Below are 23,884 nucleotides of genomic sequence, written 5' to 3'. Positions count from 1 at the left end.
TCCTCCCACCCCCAAATGTTATTTGTAGTTCTGTAAACCTTGGGGTTTCCCCGTCTTTGGATAACTTTCTCTTGTGCATGGGTGGGAGCGTTTGGGTGACATAACGATTGAAAATCAGAAATAGAAAGAGTAATGATATACAGTATTTCAAAAACTGGCTAACGGTTAAATGCTTTTGTTTTTATTCTTGAGTTTTATTTTACACTGGTATTTTACTTTGTGTTTATTTCCTTTCCAGCAGAGTAGTGTAAAAATGGAAGAGCAGGGGCCGAGAAGACCCATTCAAAGGGAGAGACTGGAGTCCAAAGGAAAAAGATCTCCTGCAGGCCAAGATGAGACCTTCAGAGATCTTCTGCCTTGTGCAGATTTATGTGAAATTAAGAAGGAGGCAGAGGAGGGGCAGCCACAGCAGCACTGGGATGCTCAGGATTTCCTGAAGACGATGCACCCCTCTCGTTCAAGCTGGGAAACCCCACAGGCTCCCAGTCCTCCCCACTCCAGGGATGGTGTCCTCCTGGCCTCCTTCAGGGGAGCTGTGGATGACAGCCAGTGGTCCAACGTGAGAGCAGGGAGGACAGACCAGACCCTGCCCCCAGACACTGAGGGGCTTCCGGAAAAGGTAAGTGACCTCCTCTCACCTGGGTTTCCAGCATCTGGAGGTCACAGGTCCAGCGCCTCTAGACATGGAGTATGGTGTTGAATATTCCTCCTCCCTGCACTTTCTCTCCAATCTACTTTAAAAAGGCTTGTTAGACCAAACTTTAGTATACATGGGAGGTTTGCAGTCATATCTCCTGATGTTCTTACTTTACCTGAACAGCTGCAGGGGACTCTGAATTTCATCAGAGCAGAGGCTGTGTTGGAAGAGGTGTCCTTCCATCAACCCCCATTTTCCTCATCTAAATTGCCTCCATTTCCAAAAGGTTCTTTGCTTTCCACTGAGGTGAAAGTCTTGGCCCATCTTGCAACCTCAGCAATCCCATGTGTAGTGCAAACAGAATAACACTGGCCTACCTTGTGAAGATGTTGAAACATTTTTAAAGATAATGGCCAGGTTCAGATGACTGAATCACAACCTGAAAAGCTGCATTACAAATAGGCACAGTTTTTCTTGCATTGCTGCAGCAAAGTTACGCTGAAACCCATGTTGCTCCAAGTTTACAACAAAATTCTCTAGCCACCAGCACAGTCTCCTGGCCACCAGAAGCAGAATGCATCATTCCAGGAAGGATTCCAACCCAACCTTTAGTGAGAGAGGGCAAAAGAGAAGGACTCTGCATGGGTAGCTTCACAGACTTACCAACGGTGGTCGTGCACTGGCAGCAAGGCTAACGAATGGGGGAACTGGGAACAGGGGTGTCGCTGGGGGGGCGGTAGTGACGGTACGCCCCGGGTGACGGGAGGGTGGGGGTGACAAGCGGCGGCCCCTCCCGCCACTCCCACACGCTGCCACTCCCTCCGTCACCCCGTCCGTGCAGCACTGCTGCTCCCGGGGTGACCGGTGGTATGTGGGGAGTGGCAGGAGGGGCCACCGCTTGTCACCCCCATGCGCCGCTGCTCGCTTCGTCGCCCTGGGAGCAGCAGCGCACGGTGTGTGCGGTGCTGCTGCTCCCGGGGCGACGGAACGAACGGCGGCACATGGGGGTGACAAGCGGCGGCCCCACCCGCCACCCCCACGTGCCCCCGCTCCCTCCGTCACCCCGGGAGCAGCAGCGCACGGCCCGACGACGGAGTGCGGCTGTGCGACTGTGCAACATTTCGCGCAGGGGCACTCCGTTGTCGGACCGCCACTTCCGCGGCTCCCTTTTGAGCCACAGAGGGGAAAAGGCGGCTCCTGGGGCTGCCGTGCGCGATTGGCGGGGAGCCGCCAATAGCACTCAGCAGCCCCACGAGCCGCTTTTTCACTCTGCGGCTTAAAAGGGGGCAGCGGAAGCGGTGGTCCGACAATGGAGTGCCCCTGCGCGAAATGTTGCACAGGCGCCCGGGTAGCGCAGAGCCTTCCTCTGCCACTGACTGGGAATGTGCTAGTCCCATATCTCCCCACATCTGCAAGGGTCATAGGTTCAGTATATTCTGCATACGCCTGAAGGATTCTTCAGAAGGGTCAACTTGAGTGTACTTGATGGATGTTTGGAGACAGCGCTCCATGGCTAATTGCTTGTTTGGCAAGAAATCTTTAAGTTAATTATGTCTTGTGTACTGTTATCGAGCTTACAGCCTGGATTCCTGACCCCCAGGCTCTCTGCTAGTCAGATTCTCGAGCTTTTCATGATGTCCTAATCTGCATCCCAATCTCTGTTCCAGGAATCGTGGCCTGTGGAAGATGTTGCAATTAAGTCCCCCAAGTCTGAGCAGGATCCCTTGGACACAGAGAACATCCATCTCTCGGCAAAGGCTGCGGGAGAGAGTGAAGAAGAGGCCAGTTTTCTGGGTAAGGGTTGGGGTCTGGGTCCTTGCATGCTTTTGCAAATTGCGGAGGGTCCACCAGAAGCCATTTCCTCCCTCCTGCCTGAAATCCTCAGACAATGGGATTGCCAGGACCTCTGAATTAGCCTTTTCCAACATACTACCCTCCAGACATCATTAGATTTCCAACTTCCCTCACCCACAGCCAGCATGACCAATGGAATGATGGGAGATGTAGTCTAACAACTTCCAGAGAGCATCAAGTTGGAGAAGGATGCTGTGGGAGGAAAGCCCAATGATCAGCAACTTCTCTTGGGACCGAAGTAGATGCAACGTTAAATGCATAGAGAGAGGAGAGGGAGAACCATTACATCTAGGAAGCTGAGGTGCTTTCTGTGATGGAGTGATTGACACAGCACAATACTGAATTCCTCCAATAGTTTTCTTCCACATGAGGTTTTGCGTGCCATCAGTGTACACAGATGCATGGAATTCGTAACAGTCTTGCACAGTTGTGTGGAGGGAGGGCTAGGAAGAAGGAGGATAAGCGAATTGTGTAAATTTGCCAATGTTACAGTCGGGGGTTGTGTGTGAGAGTGAGTGAGTGGTACAATATTTTATAGCACCGTTGTAATTTTATCCGTTTCTAAGCTTCCATGGAGATAGGTAAAGGTAAAGGGACCAAAGGAAATTGACCAATTCTATGAAGACTTACAACACCTTATAGAAATGACACCAAAGAAGGATGCTCTTCTCATTATAGGGGAATGGAATGCTAAAGTAGGGAGTCAAGAGATAAAAGGAACAACTGGCAAGTTTGGCCTTGGAGTTCAAAATGAAGCAGGGCAAAGGCTAATAGAGTTCTGTCAAGAGAACAAGCTGGTCATCACAAACACTCTTTTCCAACAACACAAGAGACGACTCTACACATGGACATCACCAGATGGGCAACATCGAAATCAGATTGATTATATTCTCTGAAGCCAAAGATAGAGAAGCTCTATACACTCAGCAAAAACAAGACCTGGAGCTGACTGTGGCTCAGATCATCAGCTTCTTATACCAAAATTCCAGCTTAAACTGAAGAAACTAGGGAAAACCACTGGGCCAGTAAGATACAATCTAAATCAAATTCCTTATGAATACACAGTTGAAGTGAAGAACAGGTTTAAGGATTTAGATTTGGTGGATAGAGTGCCTGAAGAACTGTGGATGGAGGCTCGTAACATTATACAGGAGACAGCAACGAAAACCATCCCAATGAAAAAGAAATGCAAGAAAGCAAAGTGGCTGTCCAATGAGGCCTTACAAATAGCGGGGGAGAAAAGACAAGCAAAATGCGAGGGAGATCGTGAAAGAAACAGGAAATTGAATGCAGATTTCCAAAGAATAGCAAGGAGAGACAAGAGGGCCTTTCTAAACGAGCAATGCAAAGAAATAGAGGAAAGTAACAATGGGAAAAACCAGAGATTTGTTCAAGAAAATTGGAGATATGAAAGGAACATTTCATACAAAGATTACCACAATTAAGGACAAAAGTGGAAAGGACCTAACAGAAGCAGAAGACATCAAGAAGAGGTGGCAATAATACACAGAGGAATTATACCAGAAAGATATGGAGGTCTCTTACACCCCAGGTAATGTGGTTGCTGACCTTGAGCCAGACATCCTGGAGAGTGAAGTCAAATGGGACTTAGAAAGCCTTGCTAACAACAAGGCCAGTGGAAGTGATGATATTCCAGCTGAACTATTTAAAATTTTAAAAGATGATGCTGTTAAGGTGCTACACTCAATATGCCAGCAAGTTTGGAAAACTCAGCAGTGGCCAGAGGATTGGAGAAGATCAGTCTACATCCCAATCCCAAAGAAGGGCAGTGCCAAAGAATGCTCCAACTATCGCACAATTGCACTCATTTCACACGCTAGCAAGGTTATGCTTAAAATTCGACAAGGCAGGCTTAAGCAGTATGTGGACTGAGAACTCCCAGAATTGCAAGCTGGATTTCGAAGGGGCAGAGGAACCAGAGACCAAATTGCAAACATGCGCTGGATTATGGAGAATGCTAGAGAGTTCCAGAAAAACATCTACTTCTGCTTCATTGACTACGCAAAAGCATTTGACTGTGTCGACCACAGCACACTATGGCAAGTTCTTAAAGAAATGGGAGTGCCGGACCACCTCATTTGTCTCCTGAGAAATCTCTATGTGGGACAAGAAGCTACAGTTAGAACTGGATATGGAACAACTGATTGGTTCAAAATTGGGAAAGGAGTACGACAAGGCTGTATATTGTCTCCCTGCTTATTTAACTTATATGCAGAATTCATCATGCGTAAGGCTGGACTGAATGAATCCCAAACCGGAATTAAGATTGCCGGAAGAAATATCAACAAGCTCAGATATGCTGATGATACCACCTTGATGGCAGAAAGTGAGGAGGAATTAATGAACCTTTTAATGAGGGTGAAAGAGGAGAGCGCAAAATATGGTCTGAAGCTCAACATCAAAAAAACTAAGATCATGGCCACTGGTCCCATCACCTTTTGGCAAATAGAAGGGGAAGAAATGGAGGCAGTGAGAGATTTCACTTTCTTGGGTCACGAAATTAGAAGACGCCTGCTTCTTGGGAGAAAAGCAATGAGAAACCTAGACAGCATCTTAAAAAACAAAGACATCACCTTGCCGACAAAGGTCCGTATAGTTAAAGCTATGGTTTTCCCAGTAGTAATGTACGGAAGTGAGAGCTGGACCATAAAGAAGGCTGATCGCCGAAGAATTGATGCTTTTGAATTATGGTGCTGGAGGAGACTCTTGAGAGTCCCATGGACTGCAAGAAGATCAAACCTATCCATTCTCAAAGAAATCAGCCCTGAGTGATCATTAGAAAGACAGATCCTGAAGTTGAGGCTCCAGTACTTTGGCCACCTCATGAGAAGAGAAGACTCCCTAGAAAAGACCCTGATGTTGGGAAAGATGGAGGGCACAAGGAGAAGGGGACGACAGAGGATAAGATGGTTGGACAGTGTTCTTGAAGCTACTAACATGAGTTTGGCCAAACTGCGGGAGGCAGTGAAGGATAGGCGTGCCTGGTGTGCTCTGGTCCATGGGGTCACGAAGAGTCGGACACGACTGAACAACAACAACAACAAAGGGACCCCTGACCATTAGTTCCAGTTGTGTCCGACTCTGGGGCTGCGGCACTCATCTCTGGGGCTGCGGCGTTACTGGCCAAGGGAGCCGGCGTATAGCTTCTGTGTCATGTGGCCAGCATGACAAAGCTGCTTCTGGCCAACCAGAGCAGCGCTGGGAAATGCTGTTTACCTTCCCGCCGGAGCAGTACCTATTTAATCTACTTGCACTTTTGATATGCTTTTGATCTGCTAGGTGGTCAGGATCCATTGAGATGCTGTGGTATAAATTTCGTATAAATTTCAAAATAATTACACAAAGCCAACAAAGAGACTCCAAGTTTATAGTGGCACCAGATTTCCTCGTCAAGAATCCACTTCGTCAGAGTGCAGCCCACAAAAGCTTAGGCTATAACACATTTATTAGCCTTTCAGGGCTACAAAAGATAAATCAACAGGAGCATAGTTAGTCTATGGACTTCCATCCTACAAGAGACACTGACGGCCAGCAACTTGGATAGCTTGAAAAAAAGGATTAGACAGGTTTGTGCTCTGCCCTCCTGGTCATATACTTCTTAATACAGTGGTACCTTGGTTCTCAAACGGCTTGGTAGTCAAACAACTTGGAAGTAAGTGTTCTGGTTTGTGAACTTTTTTCAGAAGTCGAACATGGTCCATATTGAGTGTTAAACTTCCAATATGAGTGCAAAACATCTGTTTTCAGTGCCACACTTCCGTTTTCAGTGTTACACTAAGGTCTGTCTGTTTTTTTATATTTATTTTGTGCTTTTGATTGATCGACTGCAAAAAGCTGCAAAACCAAAAGAACCGGTAGTAGAACAACAATAGAGATAAAGAAGTAAATTATTTCCAAGCATGAAAGTGGTGCCTGTTTGAGTGGTCTGGCACTTAATTATTTCACAGTACAGATTTTGTTTTTGCTATTTATTTTACTTTTTTGTTTTTGAGGCTTTTTCGGTTCATTTTTTTCCCTTAATGTGTAGAACCCTGTTCAGCTACTGATTGATTGATTGATTGATTGTCAAATCAAATTTTATTAAACGGTCACAGACCAAATCGTCCAACGGAGCACACACAAGACAAACACACGAAAAAAACAGCATTTTGAAATTAAGATCTTAATAAAATTAAACGTTTGCCTTTGCCTGCACATTGTCAATGGATTGATTGTGTGACTGTGGAAATGAATTTTAAAAAACCCCTTCCAAACAATGACTATCATCCGTGCAGGAAATAAAATTTTTTCTCATCTACAATACTGTTTTACCTATTTTATATATAATATAATTATATATATATAATGTACAGTACATTATTGATTTCATTTTATGGATCAATGGTGCTTTAAAATTGTAAAGTATATGTTAAACTGCTGTTTTAGGGGTTGTTTTTAAAAAATCTGGAATTGATTTATCCATTTTGCATTATTTTCTATACAAAGGTGTGCTTTTGTTTGGGAATGCTTTGGTTTTAGAACGTACTTGTGGAATGGATTAAGACTCTTCTTAGGTTCTAATATACTGCAATATTCTCACACTTTGTTGTTGTGGTTGTTTGTTGTTTAGTCGTGTCCGACTCTTTGTGACCCCATGGATCAGAGCATGCCAGGCACTCCTATCTTCCACTGCCTACCGCAGTTCGGTCAGACTCATGTTGGTAGCTTTGAGAACACTGTCCAACCATCTCATCCTCTGTTGTCCCCTTCTCCTTGTGCCCTGCATCTTTCCCAACATCAGGCTCTTTTCTAGGAAGTCTTCTCTTCTCATGAGGTGTCCAAAGTATTGGAGCCTCAGCTTCAGGATCTGTCCTTCCAGTGAGCACTCAGGCCTGATTTCCTTAAGTGTGGATAGGTTTGATCTTCTTGCAGTACATGGGACTCTCAAGAGTTTCCTCCAGCACCATATGGTCCAGCTCTCACTTCCATACATTACTACTGGGGAAACCATATCTTTAACTATCCGGACCTTTGTTGGCAATGTGATGTCTCTCATTTTTAAGATGCTGTCTAGGTTTGTCATTGCTTTCTCCCAAGAAGCAGGGGTCTTCTGATTTCATGACTGCTGTCACCATCTGCAGTGATCATGGAACCCATGAAAGTTTTGCTAATTACTCAGAGAAGATACTGTTATTCGAACCTGAGATCATTTCCTTACTTGAAAATGAAAAATACAGAGGTGTGTTTAAGGAGCCCATTCCAACGTAGAAAAGTATTATAAAATGCTGCTGCTTTATTAGGTGTGAATGGAGTGATCATGTGTTGCTCTTGCCATTATCTCTTCTATATTCCTAAAAATTTGGAACATAGCGAGGAAAGTAGAGAATGGAAATGGAATTAAAATAAGAGAATGTGCATATTGAGATTGATGTGTGTTCATTCTTGAATGTCTAACAGGATTCTCTTCCTCCCAAACAGGTCAGGAAGATGAGGGTCAGAATTCATTGGAGCCACCTGTGAATTTATTGGGAAGAACAAAAAAACAGTTTAAATGTATGGAATGTGGGATGTGCTTTAGTCACAGGGGAACACTGAGGATACACCAACAAAGTCACACAGGGGAGAAACCATTTGAATGTATGCAGTGTGGAAAGAGCTTCAGCGAAAGTAAAACACTTAGAAGACATCAACAAACTCACATGGGGGAGAAACCATTTAAATGTATTGAATGTGGAAAGAGCTTCAGTAAAAATGAATCACTTAGAATACATCAACGAACTCACACAGGGGAGAAACCATTTAAATGTATTGAATGTGGAAAGAGCTTCAGTAGAAGTGATGGACTTAGAACACACCAACGAACTCACACGGGGGAGAAAGCATTTGAATGTATTGAATGTGGAAAGAACTTCAGTAGAAGTGAATTACTTAGAACACACCAACGAATTCACACAGGGGAGAAACCATTTAAATGTATTGAATGTGGAAAGAGCTACAGTCAAAATGCACACCTTAGAAGACACCAACAAACTCACACGGGGGCGAAACCATTTAAATGTATTGAATGTGGAAAGAGCTTCAGTAGAAGTGGAAAACTTAAAGTACACCAACGAACTCACACAGGGGAGAAACCATTTAAATGTATTGAATGTGGAAAGACCTTCAGTCAAAATGAACACCTTACAATACATAAACGAACTCACACAGGGGAGAAACCATTTAAATGTATTGAATGTGGAAAGACCTTCAGTCAAATTGGAGGCCTTAGAACACACCAAGGAACTCACATGGGGGAGAAACCATTTAAATGTATTGAATGTGGAAAGAGCTTCAGCCAAAGTGGAAAACTAAAAGTACATCAACGAACTCACATGGGGGAGAAACCATTTAAATGTATTGAATGTGGAAAGAGCTACAGTGGAAGTGGAGACCTTAGAATACACCAACGAACTCACACGGGGGAGAAACCATATAAATGTATGGAATGTGGAAAGAGCTTCAGTCAAAGTGGAAAACTTAAAGTACATCAACAAACTCACACAGGGGAGAAACCATTTAAATGTATTGAATGTGGAAAGAGCTTCAGTCAAAGTGGAAAACTTAAAGTACATCAACGAACTCACACGGGGGAGAAACCATTTAAATGTATTGAATGTGGAAAGAGCTTCAGTCTAAGTGGAGACCTTAGAAAACACCAACGAACTCACACGGGCGAGAAACCATATAAATGTATGGAATGTGGAAAGAGCTTCAGTCAAAGTGGAAAACTTAAAGTACATCAACAAACTCACACAGGGGAGAAACCATTTAAATGTATTGAATGTGGAAAGAGCTTCAGTCAAAGTGGAAAACTTAAAGTACATCAACAAACTCACACAGGGGAGAAACCATTTAAATGTATTGAATGTGGAAAGAGCTTCAGTCTAAGTGGAGACCTTAGAAAACACCAACGAACTCACACGGGCGAGAAACCATATAAATGTATGGAATGTGGAAAGAGCTTCAGTCGAAGTGGAGACCTTAGAAAACACCAACGAACTCACACGGGGGAAGAAACCGCTGAAATGTATTGAATGTGGAAAGAGCTTCAGTGATAGTGGAAACCTCAGAATACATCAACGAACTCACACGGGAGAAAGCATTTGAATGTATTGAATGCGGAAAATGTCTGCATTTAAATGTGTTGAATGTGGCAAGGGCTTCAGTCAACATGGACCCCATAGGAGACACCAGCAAATTCACACAGTGGGAAAACCATATAAATGTATAGAATTTTCCACTCAGTGTTCCCAGAGTTCCTGGGAAGTTATGATGACTGTCAAGTCTATGGATGTGCAGAAAATAATTTAGCATTGATTGTTTTTTATCTTGGGGGCCATGCTATTTTGCGACCCTCTCTTTTTCAAGATGTATCTGTAGATTGTTGATCTGGATAGCTTGAAATCTGGCATTCTGGACTCTCCCCGCAGTTCTGCATATTGCTCAGAACTGAGAGCTGGATCTGGATTTCCTGTGTCAGTGCATCATTCCCACCTACACTTCCGTGGTTAGTGAATATTGCTGGTTTGGGTTCCTTTGGACCAGTTGCTAATAACCTTGTGTTGTTGTTCAAAATGGTTTTTTTGTGATAATGGGTTCTTAAAACTTTAATAAAGCTCAGGTCCCTTTCAAAATATTCATTCTCACCTATTCCACTTAATAGTTTGGTGCCAAAGCAGCTTCAGTTCTGCTACCTCAATTTGCCTGTTTTTGACTGAATCCCACACTGAAACAGGGATGCTTTCAAAATGCCCTTCATCAGATGCATGAAGCATGAAGTTAGGTCTATACAAGTATGTAGTTACCGGTATGTCTATACAAAGTGCATAGCCTTTGACCCTCCATATAGAAATGAGGAGGAATGATGAAGTGGAATAGCTGACTAAAAGGAAAGGTAATTGTCATGGCATGACCAAGGAACACCCTTGGGTCGGGGCAAGGGGAAGAGTCAGAAAGGGAACAGTTAGAAGGAGACACACAGGAAATGAAGGGAGAGGGGTAGAGAGGAGGGGGGAGCCAGGAGGTGACAAGGCTCTCTGATGCTGAAGCAAACCCTCAACACTGCACCAGGAGTTCAGGGACAGATGGGGAGACTGCGTCTGTACCTTCAGCACAGGAAAGGAGGGAGATAAAATGCAAGGATCAGAGACGTCACATGGGACTTCCCCACCTCTCATGTTGGAGGAGGAGCCGGAGAAGACCACTTCCCGGATCTGAACCGGATGATTCGGACACGTGAGATGTATTATCCTGTTTGTTGTTGTTGTTCAGTCGTTCAGTCGTGTCCGACTCTTCGTGACCCCATGGACCAGAGCACGCCAGGCACGCCTATCCTCCACTGCCTCCCGCAGTTTGGCCAAACTCATGCCAGTCGCTTCGAGAACACTGTCCAACCATCTCATCCTCTGTCGTCCCCTTCTCCTTGTGCTCTCCATCTTTCCCAGCATCAGGGTCTTTTCTAGGGAGTCTTCTCTTCTCATGAGGTGGCCAAAGTACTGGAGCCTCAACTTCAGGATCTGTCCTTCTAGTGAGCACTCAGGGCTAATATCTTTGAGAATGGATAGGTTTGATCTTCTTGCAGTCCATGGGACTCACAAGAGTCTCCTCCAGCACCATAATTCAAAAGCATCAATTCTTCGGCGATCAGCCTTCTTGATGGTCCAGCTCTCACTTCCGTACATTACTACTGGGAAAACCATAGCTTTAACTATACGGACCTTTGTCGGCAAGGTGATGTCTTTGCTTTTTAAGATGCTGTCTAGGTTTGTCATTGCTTTTCTCCCAAGAAGCTGGCGTCTTCTAATTTCGTGACTGCTGTCACCATCTGCAGTGATCATGGAACCCAAGAAAGTGAAATCTCTCACTGCCTCCATTTCTTCCCCTTCTATTTGCCAGGAGGTGATGGGACCAGTGGCCATGATCTTAGTTTTTTTTGATGTTGAGCTTCAGACCATATTTTGCGCTCTCCTCTTTCACCCTCATTAAAAGGTTCTTTAATTCCTCCTCACTTTCTGCCATCAAGGTAGTATCATCAGCGTATCTGAGGTTGTTGATATTTTTTCCGGCAATCTTAATTCCTGTTTGGGATTCATCCAGTCCAGCCTTTCGCATGATGAATTCTGCATATCAGTTAAATAAGCAGGGAGACAATATACAGCCTTGTCGTACTCCTTTCCCAATTTTGAACCAATCAGTTGTTCCATATCCGGTTCTAACTGTAGCTTCTTGTCCCACATAGAGATTTCTCAGGAGACAAATGAGGTGATCCGGCACTCCCATTTCTTTAAGAACTTGCCATAGTTTGCTGTGGTCGACACAGTCAAATGCTTTGGCGTAGTCAATGAAGCAGAAGTAGATGTTTTTCTGGAACTCTCTAGCTTTCTCCATAATCCAGCGCATGTTTGCAATTTGGTCTCTGGTTCCTCTGCCCCTTCGTGTCCTGTTTGTACATATGTATAAAAAAGAACTGTAAATACCTGTCTGAGTGAGCAGAGGGTGTTTATTGCGAAGAGCACACACACCTTCACAGTAACCTGGGAACTTCATGCTGATTGACCACCCCAGCTCCCTGACCCCCAGAAAAGACTAGTCCAGGGAGGCAGGTGAGCATCACAGCTAAACCTCATGTTATGTTCTGCAGTAGCTGTTTGCTCAGACAGGGCTATTTTCATTCAGTTCTTAGTGTGGTGTGTGTGTGTGTGTTTTACCTTCCCTTCCCTTCCTTGTAATCATGACAAAAATCAAACCTCTACGCCAATGCTTTGAGCCCCAGAAGAGGAGCTCCCCTTTGAGTCAAGGAAGGGGTCCAAAGGAGCATCTGGAGCCCTGCCATTTCTTCTGTCCCTGGCCCCTACCCCATCTCTCTCAGCCATCCCAGGGCCACTCTTGACTCCACAGCAGGAGACGGGATCTGTCTGTGATGTTGAGATGTCCTTCCTGGTTGAAGGACCACTTCCTGTTTCCTGCAACTCCATCCTTCCTTCTCATGCAAGGTGGAGTCTAGAAGCAGGTGAAGGCTGAGCACACCTAAGGGCAACATGGGGGGTGGGGTGGATTCTGCTTAACCTTTCTTCGTCTGGATCAAACAAAAAAGGCAGTGTGAGGGCATAATCAGTTTTATGGAGCTGCGTTGAAAGGCATTGCTTCATGGCCCTATGAGCCCCATCTCAAAAAACAAGCATTAAGAGAATTTAAGCTGTGTGTGTGTGTGTGTGTGTGTGTGTGTGTGTGTGTAATTTGTTTAAAAAAAACAGTCGCCCCCCAAAAAGCAGTCTGGTGCCACATTGTGTAGGGGTTACTGTAACACACACTACATGGGGCTGCCTTTGAAAAGTGCTCAGAAACTTGCAACTGGCTCAAATAGCTGCAGACACATTGCTGACCATGGCTGGCTATATCCCCTATTAGTGAGAACTGTGGTTCTCAAGGAAGAGGTAGCCCAGGAATACAAGGCAGGAATTCACCTTGACACTTGCTAACAAAATCCTTTGATAGGTTTTTGTGAGGGTGTGACTGCTAATCTTTAATCTGGGATTTTTTGTTGTTCAGTCGTTCAGTCGTGTCCGACTCTTCGTGACCCCATGGACCAGAGCACACCAGGCACGTCTATCCTTCACTGCCTCTCGCAGTTTGGCCAAACTCATGTTAGTAGCTTCAAGAACACTGTCCAACCATCTCATCCTCTGTCCCCTTCTCCTTGCGCCCTCCATCTTTCCCAGCATCAGGGTCTTTTCTAGGGAGTCTTCTCTTCTCATGAGGTGGCCAAAGTACTGGAGCCTCAACTTCAGTGAGCACTCAGGGCTGATTTCTTTAAGAATGGATAGGTTTGATCTTCTTGCAGTCCATGGGACTAATTGGGCCCAATTTCCTCTGTATTAAAAATAAAAAACACTTGTTCTGCTTCCAAAGAAACCCTTTAGAATGCATTTTTATTCTTTTCCCCCCTTTTTTTAAACAGCTGTGCAAAGGTGCTCCTGTGCAATGCAATGTCAGAATAACAAAATAATGAAACATCTCATGAGAGCCTTGTTTTGAAAATATACAGCTAAAAAACCTTAAAAACTCCTACAACACTTACCAGAGACAAATCTAATTGCAGGGCCCCCAGGCACTAGGAGGCTGCCTAGTGAAGCAAACAGAAAAAGAAAGTGACAACCTGCTTGTAAGTGTCCTTGTTACTTGGAAGGGTACAAGTGTTATAATGCTTAATGTACATATAATGCTGTGTTTGAATACATTGTAATTAAAATACTATAAAGGGAAGTCTCTCTTAGGCAAGAGGTTCCACTCTGACATGAGCAACAGAAGAGGCTGGTATCTTTCCCAATAGCTCATGGCTGGAGACAGAAGCTGCAGGGCTCTCACAGAAGGAAGCTTAGACTGGAGAAGCCAGTGGGTGCTTGCGGGAAATGGCTAGGAGAAGCAGCAGCAGCAGTTGCAAATAAGTTATGGAGGGATGAAGAAGCTTAGGATCTCTCTCGAGGACCAGAAAGAAGAAAGCTTACTGGATTACGTAAAGGACTGGACATTATTTGCAATGTGCTACTTTATCATGTTTATCTTATTGTAAGACTGTTTAAGACTGTTCTGCAGTAAAGCTTCGAAACATATTCTTGTGATGGAGAGAACTCATTTCCACACAAGGTCAAGATCAGGAATTCCACGGAACAACTTTAACAACAAGTACTTGAAAGACCAAACTATGATGTAGCCGTGCTCTTTTCCACCCCTTTCAAGAATTGCAACAATCTGTTCCTCCAAATGGTTCTGCCTTCACTGCAGTCAACTGAAGGCAAGCAACTATGCCCCCCCCCCGGCTCTTTCTCACTGCCAATGAAAATGAATAGAAGGAGAACCTATGCATGTGGCACTGATACAAAAACTTTGGATATGCGCTCCGTAAAATAATGAAAGTTTACTTCTCCCTTCTCTTCCCCCCCCCCCCGGCTCTGTATCCCCACTTCTCAACTCCCCAACCTTATACTGTATGCAACATTATAGTCTGTCTGTGTGTGAATTTTGATGATCTCCAAAGTAGCAGAGTAGCTTATACCTAAGAAGCTAAATAACTGTTCTAGGTGATAGTTCCTTTTTACACACTACAATGTCCAGACTCTTGGTATTCAAAATAACTTTACTTTCATAAAGATATAACTGAGAATAATATATTTACAGTCTCATCCTTATTCAAACACGGGCACGTTCTCACTTGAATTGTCTTACAGTTTCTTACGAAAGGTTTTTTTCTTTCACCTCAGCAGTATTCTCTCTGTTTTTGCACAGGTTTCTTCTTATTAAAATTTAGTGATCTTTCTCTGTTTCACTTCAGGCAGATCACACTGACACACTACAGTATCCTGAGACCTCTCTCAGCAGCCATTCTCCCTCACAAACACAGAGAAAAGAACAGAAAAGCCGTTAAAAACAACAGTTACTGGAATAACAGTCTCAACAGAATGGAATGCCTCCCTCATGTGACTCACAGTCAGGCAATCACATGAGGGCTACTGTCAAAGGAAACTCCATCTTAAAACATTATCATTTATGGAAATTAAAGATATAACTGAGAATAATATATTTACAGTCTCATCCTTATTCAAACACGGGCACGTTCTCACTTGAATTGTCTTACAGTTTCTTACGAAAGGTTTTTTTCTTTCACCTCAGCAGTATTCTCTCTGTTTTTGCACAGGTTTCTTCTTATTAAAATTTAGTGATCTTTCTCTGTTTCACTTCAGGCAGATCACACTGACACACTACAGTATCCTGAGACCTCTCTCAGCAGCCATTCTCCCTCACAAACACAGAGAAAAGAACAGAAAAGCCGTTAAAAACAACAGTTACTGGAATAACAGTCTCAACAGAATGGAATGCCTCCCTCATGTGACTCACAGTCAGGCAATCACATGAGGGCTACTGTCAAAGGAAACTCCATCTTAAAACATTATCATTTATGGAAATTAAACCATCATCCTTAACACTTTCCCCAGACTTAGAGAAACCGGCGAGCCTTAAAACTAGGAGAGCAAAAAGCTCAAAGACAGAGGGCACTTAGCGGCGGCACCCATACAGGAGATAAGGATGATGATAGCTCCATTTCAGTGAGCTTATTCTGAATCAAACAACCCATTGCTTTGTAGACTTCAGATCTCCAGAGGAGGAAATAAGGGGATTTGTGTCATGGACCAGCTTCCAAACCCTGCTGCCAATGTATCCTCCTCCTAGCTACACTTGCGGCAAAATAATTCAGTGGGGCCTGTTCTCAGTTCATTGTCTTCTGGATCAGTGCCTTAATGTTTTGTAGATTTTGTATATCAGAGCATAGAGTTTGAGGTGTCCCCAGATGTTGTTGTCCAGTTCCCATCAGCTTCAGCCAGCAGGGCTGACAGTCAAGGATGATGGAAGCTGTAATCTGGACCTCACCACCTTGACTCTGCTGCCCTATATCTTTCCCACCGAAACAACTGTGAAAATACATTTGGACACTATAGATTTGTCTTGGTCTGCTACATAATATGTCTTTTGTTTTGCATCTGTGTGGGTTGTGCTCCTATTGTACTGTGATGGCCATTGGCTATCAACAATAAAATAAACTGATTGATTAAGCTGTGAAAATAAGCAATAAAATAAAAAAATGTTGTGGTTTTTTGGTCCTCACTCGAAAATGGTGTGTGTGTGTCCGTCCTTGTCCTTGTGCCTTTGGTTATTTTAGGGGTGGGGTGGGGGAAGAACCCCTCCCCTCCTCTGATGAACTGAGGCAGGAGAGAGGCAGCAACTGAAAAAGCAGGAAAAGACAGACCCTCCAAGTGTCACTATCTTCTAGGGATGTCCCTGATTTAGAGAATTTGTGTGGTTTCTAATTTGATCCCAGAATATCCCGCTTCTCCTTAGGATGAACCCATTTTCATTGAAGAAATGTTTGAGGGTATGGAAAGATAACAGGGTTATCTTGGGGGTGGGTGGGGGAGGAGTATGAAGGCCAGAACTCCTCCCCTCCTCTGCTGAAGGAGAGAGGCAGCAAAGGAAAAAGCAGGAAAAGACAGACCCTCCAAGTGTCACTATCTTCTAGGCAGGGGTGTAGCAAGGGGGCGGGGGCAGGCTGGCCATGTCCCATAATGGAGGGCGTGACAAATTATCAAGGAACTTTTTTGGGGGGGGGGAAATGCCTGCTCCAATGGTCTTATCTTACTATACTAGGGATTATATAGCTATATATGAATCTCCAATAAGGCAGTCAGAAAGAATAAAAGGAATAACAGTCGGGAAAAAGCAACACAAAGTTAAAGCCTATGCCAATGACCTGGTATTGACAGTGGAAGAACCTATAGAAAGCTCAAGAGCAGTATTGGAGGAGATGGAAGAATTTGGACAAGTCACGGGATTTAAACTTAATAAGAAAAAAACTAAGATTTTGGTTAAGAATATGGATAATGAAGAATCTCAGAAATTGCAACAACAATTACATATTGATGTGGTGAAAAAAATTAAATACCTAGGTATATGGATAACACCAAAAAACATTAACTTATACCAAGATAATTACGAAATAGTTTGGAGTAAAATTAAGAGACCTGGAAGTGTGGGATAGAATGCAATTTTCATTGTTGGGAAGAATATCTGCAATTAAAATGAATGTGCTACCAAAAATGCTATTTCTGTTTCAAACAATTCCGATAATCAAGGGGACAGCTTTCTTTAAAGAATGGCAAAAAAATAATTTCAAGATTTGTCTGGCAGGGGAAAAAACCTAGAATAAGGTTTAAATTGTTAACTGACAGTAAAGAAAGAGGTGGGTTCTCCCTGCCAGATTTGAGATTGTACTATGAAGCAGCATGCCTCTGTTGGTTAAAAGAATGGATAGTTTTGAAGAAAACAGACTTATTAGACTTGGAAGGACATGATAATAGATTTGGTTGGCACGCATATTTATGGTATGACAAGACAAAAGTTCATAAAGGTTTTGGAAACCTCATATTCTGGAAGTTTCTTTATGAAGTATGGGATAGGTATAAAAATCTATTGGAAAGAAAAACACCTTGGTGGTTGTCACCAACAGAAGTTTTGAGTTTGAAAAGAGCGAATATGAGTCAAAACTGGATAACATATGAGATGTTACTTCAAAATGACGGCTCAAGATGGAAATCCAAGTTGGAGACAGAACTAATAGAACCTAAGAATAAGAACATTTCCAGAATGTATAATCTGTTACTGGAGTGGCATACCCAAGATGAAATGGTAAAATCAACAATGATTGAATGGGCAAAGGATGTGGGGCATAACATCATGTTGGAAGATTGGGAAAAACTATGGAATACAAACATAAAGTTTTCAGCATGCAGTTTATTAAGAGAGAATATCATGAAGATGATGTACAGGTGGTACTTAACCCCTGTGAAATTGGCCAAAATATACCATGGTCAAAGTAATAAATGCTGGAAATGTAAACAAACAGAAGGAACCTTCTTCCATATGTGGTGGCTGTGCCCTAAGGTGAAAGACTTATGGGAGAAGATATATAATGAAATTAAAAAAGTGTTGAAAAACACATTTAAGAAGAAACCAGAGGCCTTTTTACTGGGCATCCTAGGTCAAGACATTGCTAAAAGTGATAGGAACTTTTATTACTTCAGAGTCGGTCGTAGAGCCGTGGAGACCTGAGGCTGCGTTTCTCGCGAGTAGAAAATGGCGACCCGTGCCGGCGTCTTGATCTCGCCAAACTTCCTTCCTCCCAAATGGGAGATTTCCCGGTGGCAGAGAGACCCTCTCAGCACTGCTGGGTACCCAGTCCCCAAAATAATCCTTTTCGGGTTTTTAGGGGGTTGCGGTGCCCTGCAAACTCCCCTCTTTCTCGCCAGAAACCGGACTCTCCCCGGAGCATTGAGTCCCGTCGCCTTTCGGCTCCTTGTCCCGGCCGGAAGTCATGTTTTACTTACCTGGCAGGGCAGACACCTTGATCATATTTTATTATGTTTTTAATATATGTTGGAAGCTGCCCAGAGTGGCTGGGGCAACGTAATAAGATGGGTCATAATAAGATGGTTGCTGAAGCTAAGTGATTGCATGACCCCAGCCAGCAGAGCTGGAAACTGGACTGCCACTTCCAGCAAGGCATTCGGGCAACAGGGTGGCATTGTCCCAGCGTTCCTGAAATTTCAGGAATTGTTAATGATGAGGATTTAGAAACCAGTCTCACACCTGATCACGAGGAGACTTATTAATAGAACATATTGGATAACGTATAAAATGCCAGATATATTTCAATGAAGCAGCTTTTTAATCAAAACCCACTTATTACAAAAGATACAGTAGGGTATAGAAAAGGGAAGGGGTTTTTGTTTTGTTTTTAAAAGATTTTTTAAAACCCCTGGAGTACTGTGCACAGAATTTCAAGGTCACATTACACTTTATTTCCAGTTTTTTCACATGAGGCTCGAACTCACAACGCTGATCATGAAGTATCTCAAGCTCTACCTACTGAGCTAAAACAGGCTCAGCTATTTGTGTACAGGGAACACAGGTGTGAAGACCCCTAGAGAAGGGTGGCAAAAGTTTGTTCCCTGCAGCTGCAGAGCTAGGATTGGACTAGATGTAATAGGGTTCATCTATTTGCCCTGACAGTGAAGAGCAGAACCTCCAGGATCAGAAGCAGCGGGCTGCAAATACGAGGGCAGGGGAAGCAGCAGGGCGGTCTCGCCGCCGGCACGATGCCTTCGCCTTGCAAGGGGGCGCATCCAGCCTTGGAGCCTCCCAGGGCCCAACCCACAGGCAGCGAGCTCTGATGCTCAGAGAGGCAGGAAACGGGGCCAGCCAGGGGGACAAGAGAGCGGCTGCACTTTCCTGTCCCCCCGCCGAGGAGAGCGGAGGAGCAGCGGCCAGTGGCCTGGCGAGTTTCCCCGGAGAGGAGCCGGATTCCGGTGCAGGGACGGAGCGAGGAGTCAGAGGTGCAGGAGGCACGGGGGGGGGGCAGGAGGAGAGCACGTGCGCCTCGCCTGGCAGGATCAGGCCCCGAGTCCAGCCGGAGTCTGCAGGGCGCCCCCCAACTGGGCAGGAAGGGGAAGGGGCTCAGCTCGGGGGCAGGGCATCTGCAGGAGGGCACAGGGGCAAACATCTCTGCCTAAGGCTGGCACGGACCCTGCCTGAGACCCTGGGGAGCTGCTCCCTTCAGTCCTATATAGACGATGCTGAGCTCAAGGGGCACAATGAGGGGTCCAAGGCAGATGCTGCTTCGCGATGGAGGCTGCATATAGTCGCCCACTGATGAGCGGCGTACCTGGGGCTTCTGTCTCCCTGAGTTTCCCGCCCCTCTCCCTGTCCCTCATCCCCTTCCTCTTCCACGGTCCTCCCTCCGCTCCGACTGTCCTTCCCTCTCGCCTGCTTCTGCCTCCCTGCGGTGGCTGCAAGGGCGATGAGTGGGTTGAGGGGGCGGCAGCACAGGCACAAGCTCACGCTCTCCCACCGGCGGAGAGGGAAGGCGAGGAAGAGCAGGGCAGCAGGGAGGTGCCCCTCTCACTGTGCAGCCCCGTGGCACCCTTTGCACGCCACTACTCCTGCCCCCCTTTATCTCCGCCAGTGCCATTGATAAACCTATCGCCCTCCTTCGTGAATGACCTTTTAAAGCTCTCTAAGCCACCACCACCATCACCGCATTTTGTGGCAATGAGATTCATTTAGCAAGGAAATGGCTGCTTTTGCCTGCCCGAAATCAAGGTATACTGAGCCTACACATGGAGGTTCTGTTGATCTGTCATGGCTAATAAAACAGCTATTAGATCTATTCCCCAGAGAACACACCTGATCTTTTCCCAAGCTGTCAAAGCTACTGACCGCTTGTGTCTGCATGTAAATAAGTGAAAGATGCTTAAGCCTGTTTCTTTAAAGGTTTTATCTTTCACCTTCCTCAGTAACACAGCTGAGTTTTCAGATGAAGGCTGGGAGTTAAAGTGGGTGACAGTTTTGAAAATGCAAAGAAGTGGCATATGGAAATGAATTAATGATAATGATTGTTTTTTCCGATAAAGCAAGAGGAACGGAACATAGAATCATAGAGTTGGAAGAGACCACAAGGGCCATCCAGTCCAACCCCCTGCCAAGCAGGAAACACCATCAAAGCATTCCTGACAGATGGCTGTCAAGCCTCCGCTTAAAGACCTCCAAAGAAGGAGACTCCACCACACTCCTTGGCAGCAAATTCCACTGCCGAACAGCTCTTACTGTCAGGAAGTTCTTCCTCATGTTTAGGTGGAATCTTCTTTATTGTAGTCTTAATCCATTGCTCCGTGTCCACTTTTCTGGCGCAGCAGAAAACAACCTTTCTCCCTCCTCTATATGACATCCTTTTATATATTTGGACATGGCTATCATATCACCCCTTAACCTTCTCTTCTCCAGGCTAAACATACCCAGCTCCCTAAGCCGTTCCTCATAAGGCATCGTTTCCAGGCCTTGGCCCTCCTCTGGACACGTTCCAGGTTGTCAGTATCCTTCTTGAACTGTGGTGCCCAGAACTGGACACAGTATTCCAGGTGAGGTCTGACCAGAGTGAATATAGTGGTACTATTACTTCCCTTGATCTAGATGCTATACTCCTATTGATGCAGCCCAGAATTGCATTGGCTTTTTTAGCTGCTGCATCACACTGTTGACTCATGTCAAGTTTATGGTCTACCAAGACTCCTAGATCCTTTTCACATGTACTGCTCTCAAGCCAGGTGTCACCCATCCTGTATTTGTGCCTTTCATTTTTTTTTGCCCAAGTGTAGTACTTTACATTTCTCCTTGTTAAAATTCATCTTGTTTGCTTTGGCCCAGTTCTCTAATCTGTTAAGGTCATTTTGAAGTGTGATCCTGTCCTCTGGGGTATTAGCCACCCCTCCCAATTTGGTGTCATCTGCAAACTTGATCAGGATGCCTGAAGCCCATCATACAAGTCATTGATAACAATGTTGAATAAGACTGGGCCCAAGACAGAACCCTGTGGCACCCCACTAGTCACTTCTCTCCAGGATGAAGAGGCGCCGTTAATGAGTAGCCTTTGCGTTCGGTCAGTCAGCCAGTTACAAATCCACTGAATGGTAGCATTGTCAAGCCCGCACTTTACCAGCTTCTTTACAAGAATATCATGGGGCACCTTGTCAAAGGCCTTGCTGAAATCTTGATTTCAGCAAGGACATTTATGTGTTTCAGTGGACATTTATGGGTTTAAAGCTGCATTGATTATGGAGGCCACATTCCAATGAGCTGTGTGGCCAATGTATGCACACACACACACACACACACACACACACACACAGAATAGAGATGCAGACCATAAGGTCACATGCACACACGCCAAATATACTGCAAACACTCACCAGACATGACATCTTGCATACATACAAACACTTGCAAACGCTCTCTCACGTATGCAGAGACACACACAATCAGTATGTTTTGTCCTTCCAACCCCAGTGCTGGGGTGGAGGAGAAATAAGAGCACAAGAAGACTCTGCTGAATTAGCAATGAGATCTAGGAAAAAGACCCTTCTGGTTGTTCTTTAGAAACCCTCTTTAAAGAGCAGCCAGGGGGATCATTTATCTCCAGATCAGGGCTTCTATCCCATCTCAGAACTGTGCTGATTTTGTTGTTTGGTTTTGTTGGTCAATATTCCTTTTGTTTTTTGTTTCTTAGGCTCTGCAGACTGCAGATATCATACATGTAAAGCACGTGGCTTCCCCCAAAGAAACATGGGAACTGTAGTTTATTGCTACAGTTCTCAACACGCTTAACAAACTGCTGCTCGCAGGATTTCTTGGGTGAAGGCATATATTTTAAATGTTAGGTGGGTCTGCCGCAGCCTTAATCATGTACAAAGATCTTTAGTTGCCTTTCCAACATGCTGGAAGTTGCAGCCAGAATCAGCATTCCCTAGTCACTGAACCTGCTCAGTCCTCTCACTGGGTTGTTTTTGGATTTCCCTACCACTGTGAAAGATACAGGAAACTGAATGCAGATTTCCAAAAAATAGCAAGGAGAGACAACAGGGCCTTCTTAAATGAGCAATGCAAAGAAATAGAGGAAAACAACAGAATGGGAAAAACCAGAGATCTGTTCAAGAAAATTGGAGATATGAATCTCGTCCAAAGATTACCATAATAAAGGACAAAAGTGGGAAGGACCTAACAGAAGCAGAAGATATCAAGAAGAGGTGGCAAGAATACACAGAGGAATTATACTAGAAAGATATGGAGGTCTCGTACACCCTAGGTAGTGTGGTTGTTGACCTTGAGCCAGACATCCTGGAGAGTGAAGTCAAATGGGCCTTAGAAAGCACTGATAATAACAAGGCCAGTGGAAGTGATAATATTCCAGCTGAATTATTTAAAATTTTAAAGGATGATGCTGTTAAGGTACTACACTCAATATGCTAGCAGGTTTGGAAAACGCAGCAGTGGCCAGAGGACTGGAGAAGATCAGTCTACATCCCAATCCCAAAGAAGGGCAGTGCCAAAGAATGCTCCAACTACCGCACAATTGCTCTCATTTTTTTAATTAAAAATTTATAAGATTTTCCAATTAAAGCACAAATCATTACATGGTTAAACGTTTTCATACTCCCCCTTCTCCCACCGAGGGGAGCTAAGTATCCAAACCCCCCTCTCACAGGAGTACATAAAATCAATCCACTTTAACATCATACTATACTAAAATCATTGCTTAAGTCCAACCCCTTTCCTGGGCCTGGTAATAAATTCATCTTTTAAACTGACTTCCCTGGATCCCCCCCTGTTGACTTCAAGGTAACACATAATTCCCAGTTTTCCTCTCATCTTCCAAATCTAATTTAAACCACATTTCTTTCCTCCTTAACACTTTTATAAACATTTATATTCCACAAATAATTACTAACATTTTTTTCTACCTCAGCTTCATTGTACTTCTGCACTTTCCTAATTCCTCAACCAATTCCCTCCCCCTTCCCTCCTTTCAGCCTCAAAAATTTTGGCTAATTTTTCCTTTTTTTACATTCTCCATTGTCACAGTATCCAAGTCCATTTGTCAAAACCATATATAACTGAAATACCATATTATAAGTCCAATCTTTTTATCCTACCCCAACCCTTTCAAAAGACCCAACCCAGAAGTCAGAAATTGCTAGTTCTTGTTCCTGTTTGTCTTCATGCAGCCTTGTAATATTCTCACAGTGAAATTGCGTAGCCCTGGGTAGTTGCATTTGTTCCTCTTCCTCCTGAACCGCGACTTCTACATTGTCGATTTCTTTTTGCACACAAAATTCCTTTGTTGTTTCTTCATTAATCTTTTCTTCTTCCTTTTGTATTAACGTTAATTCCTCCAAACTGTCCTTAGTCTCTGGTTCT

General features: G+C 44.3%; 1 protein-coding gene across 1 annotated transcript in view; it reads left to right on the top strand.

Annotated features, from left to right (window-relative positions):
• LOC117042662 (oocyte zinc finger protein XlCOF6-like) overlaps positions 1 to 10,143 on the top strand; it is a 54,388-nt gene extending 44,245 nt beyond the window's left edge. Inside the window, 3 exon segments of the mRNA XM_033142249.1 lie at positions 2,305 to 2,431; positions 7,970 to 9,543; positions 9,545 to 10,143. Of these exon segments, the coding sequence (XP_032998140.1) occupies positions 2,305 to 2,431; positions 7,970 to 9,543; positions 9,545 to 9,637 (1,794 nt within the window). The 3' untranslated portion in view covers positions 9,638 to 10,143.
• The last annotated feature ends 13,741 nt before the right edge of the window (positions 10,144 to 23,884 follow it).

This window comes from Lacerta agilis, chromosome 2 (assembly GCF_009819535.1).
Source record: "Lacerta agilis isolate rLacAgi1 chromosome 2, rLacAgi1.pri, whole genome shotgun sequence".
Taxonomy (NCBI): Eukaryota; Metazoa; Chordata; class Lepidosauria; order Squamata; family Lacertidae; genus Lacerta; species Lacerta agilis.
The sequence above is the reverse complement of the archived record's forward strand: the minus strand, read 5'-3'. Positions and strand labels throughout refer to the sequence as shown.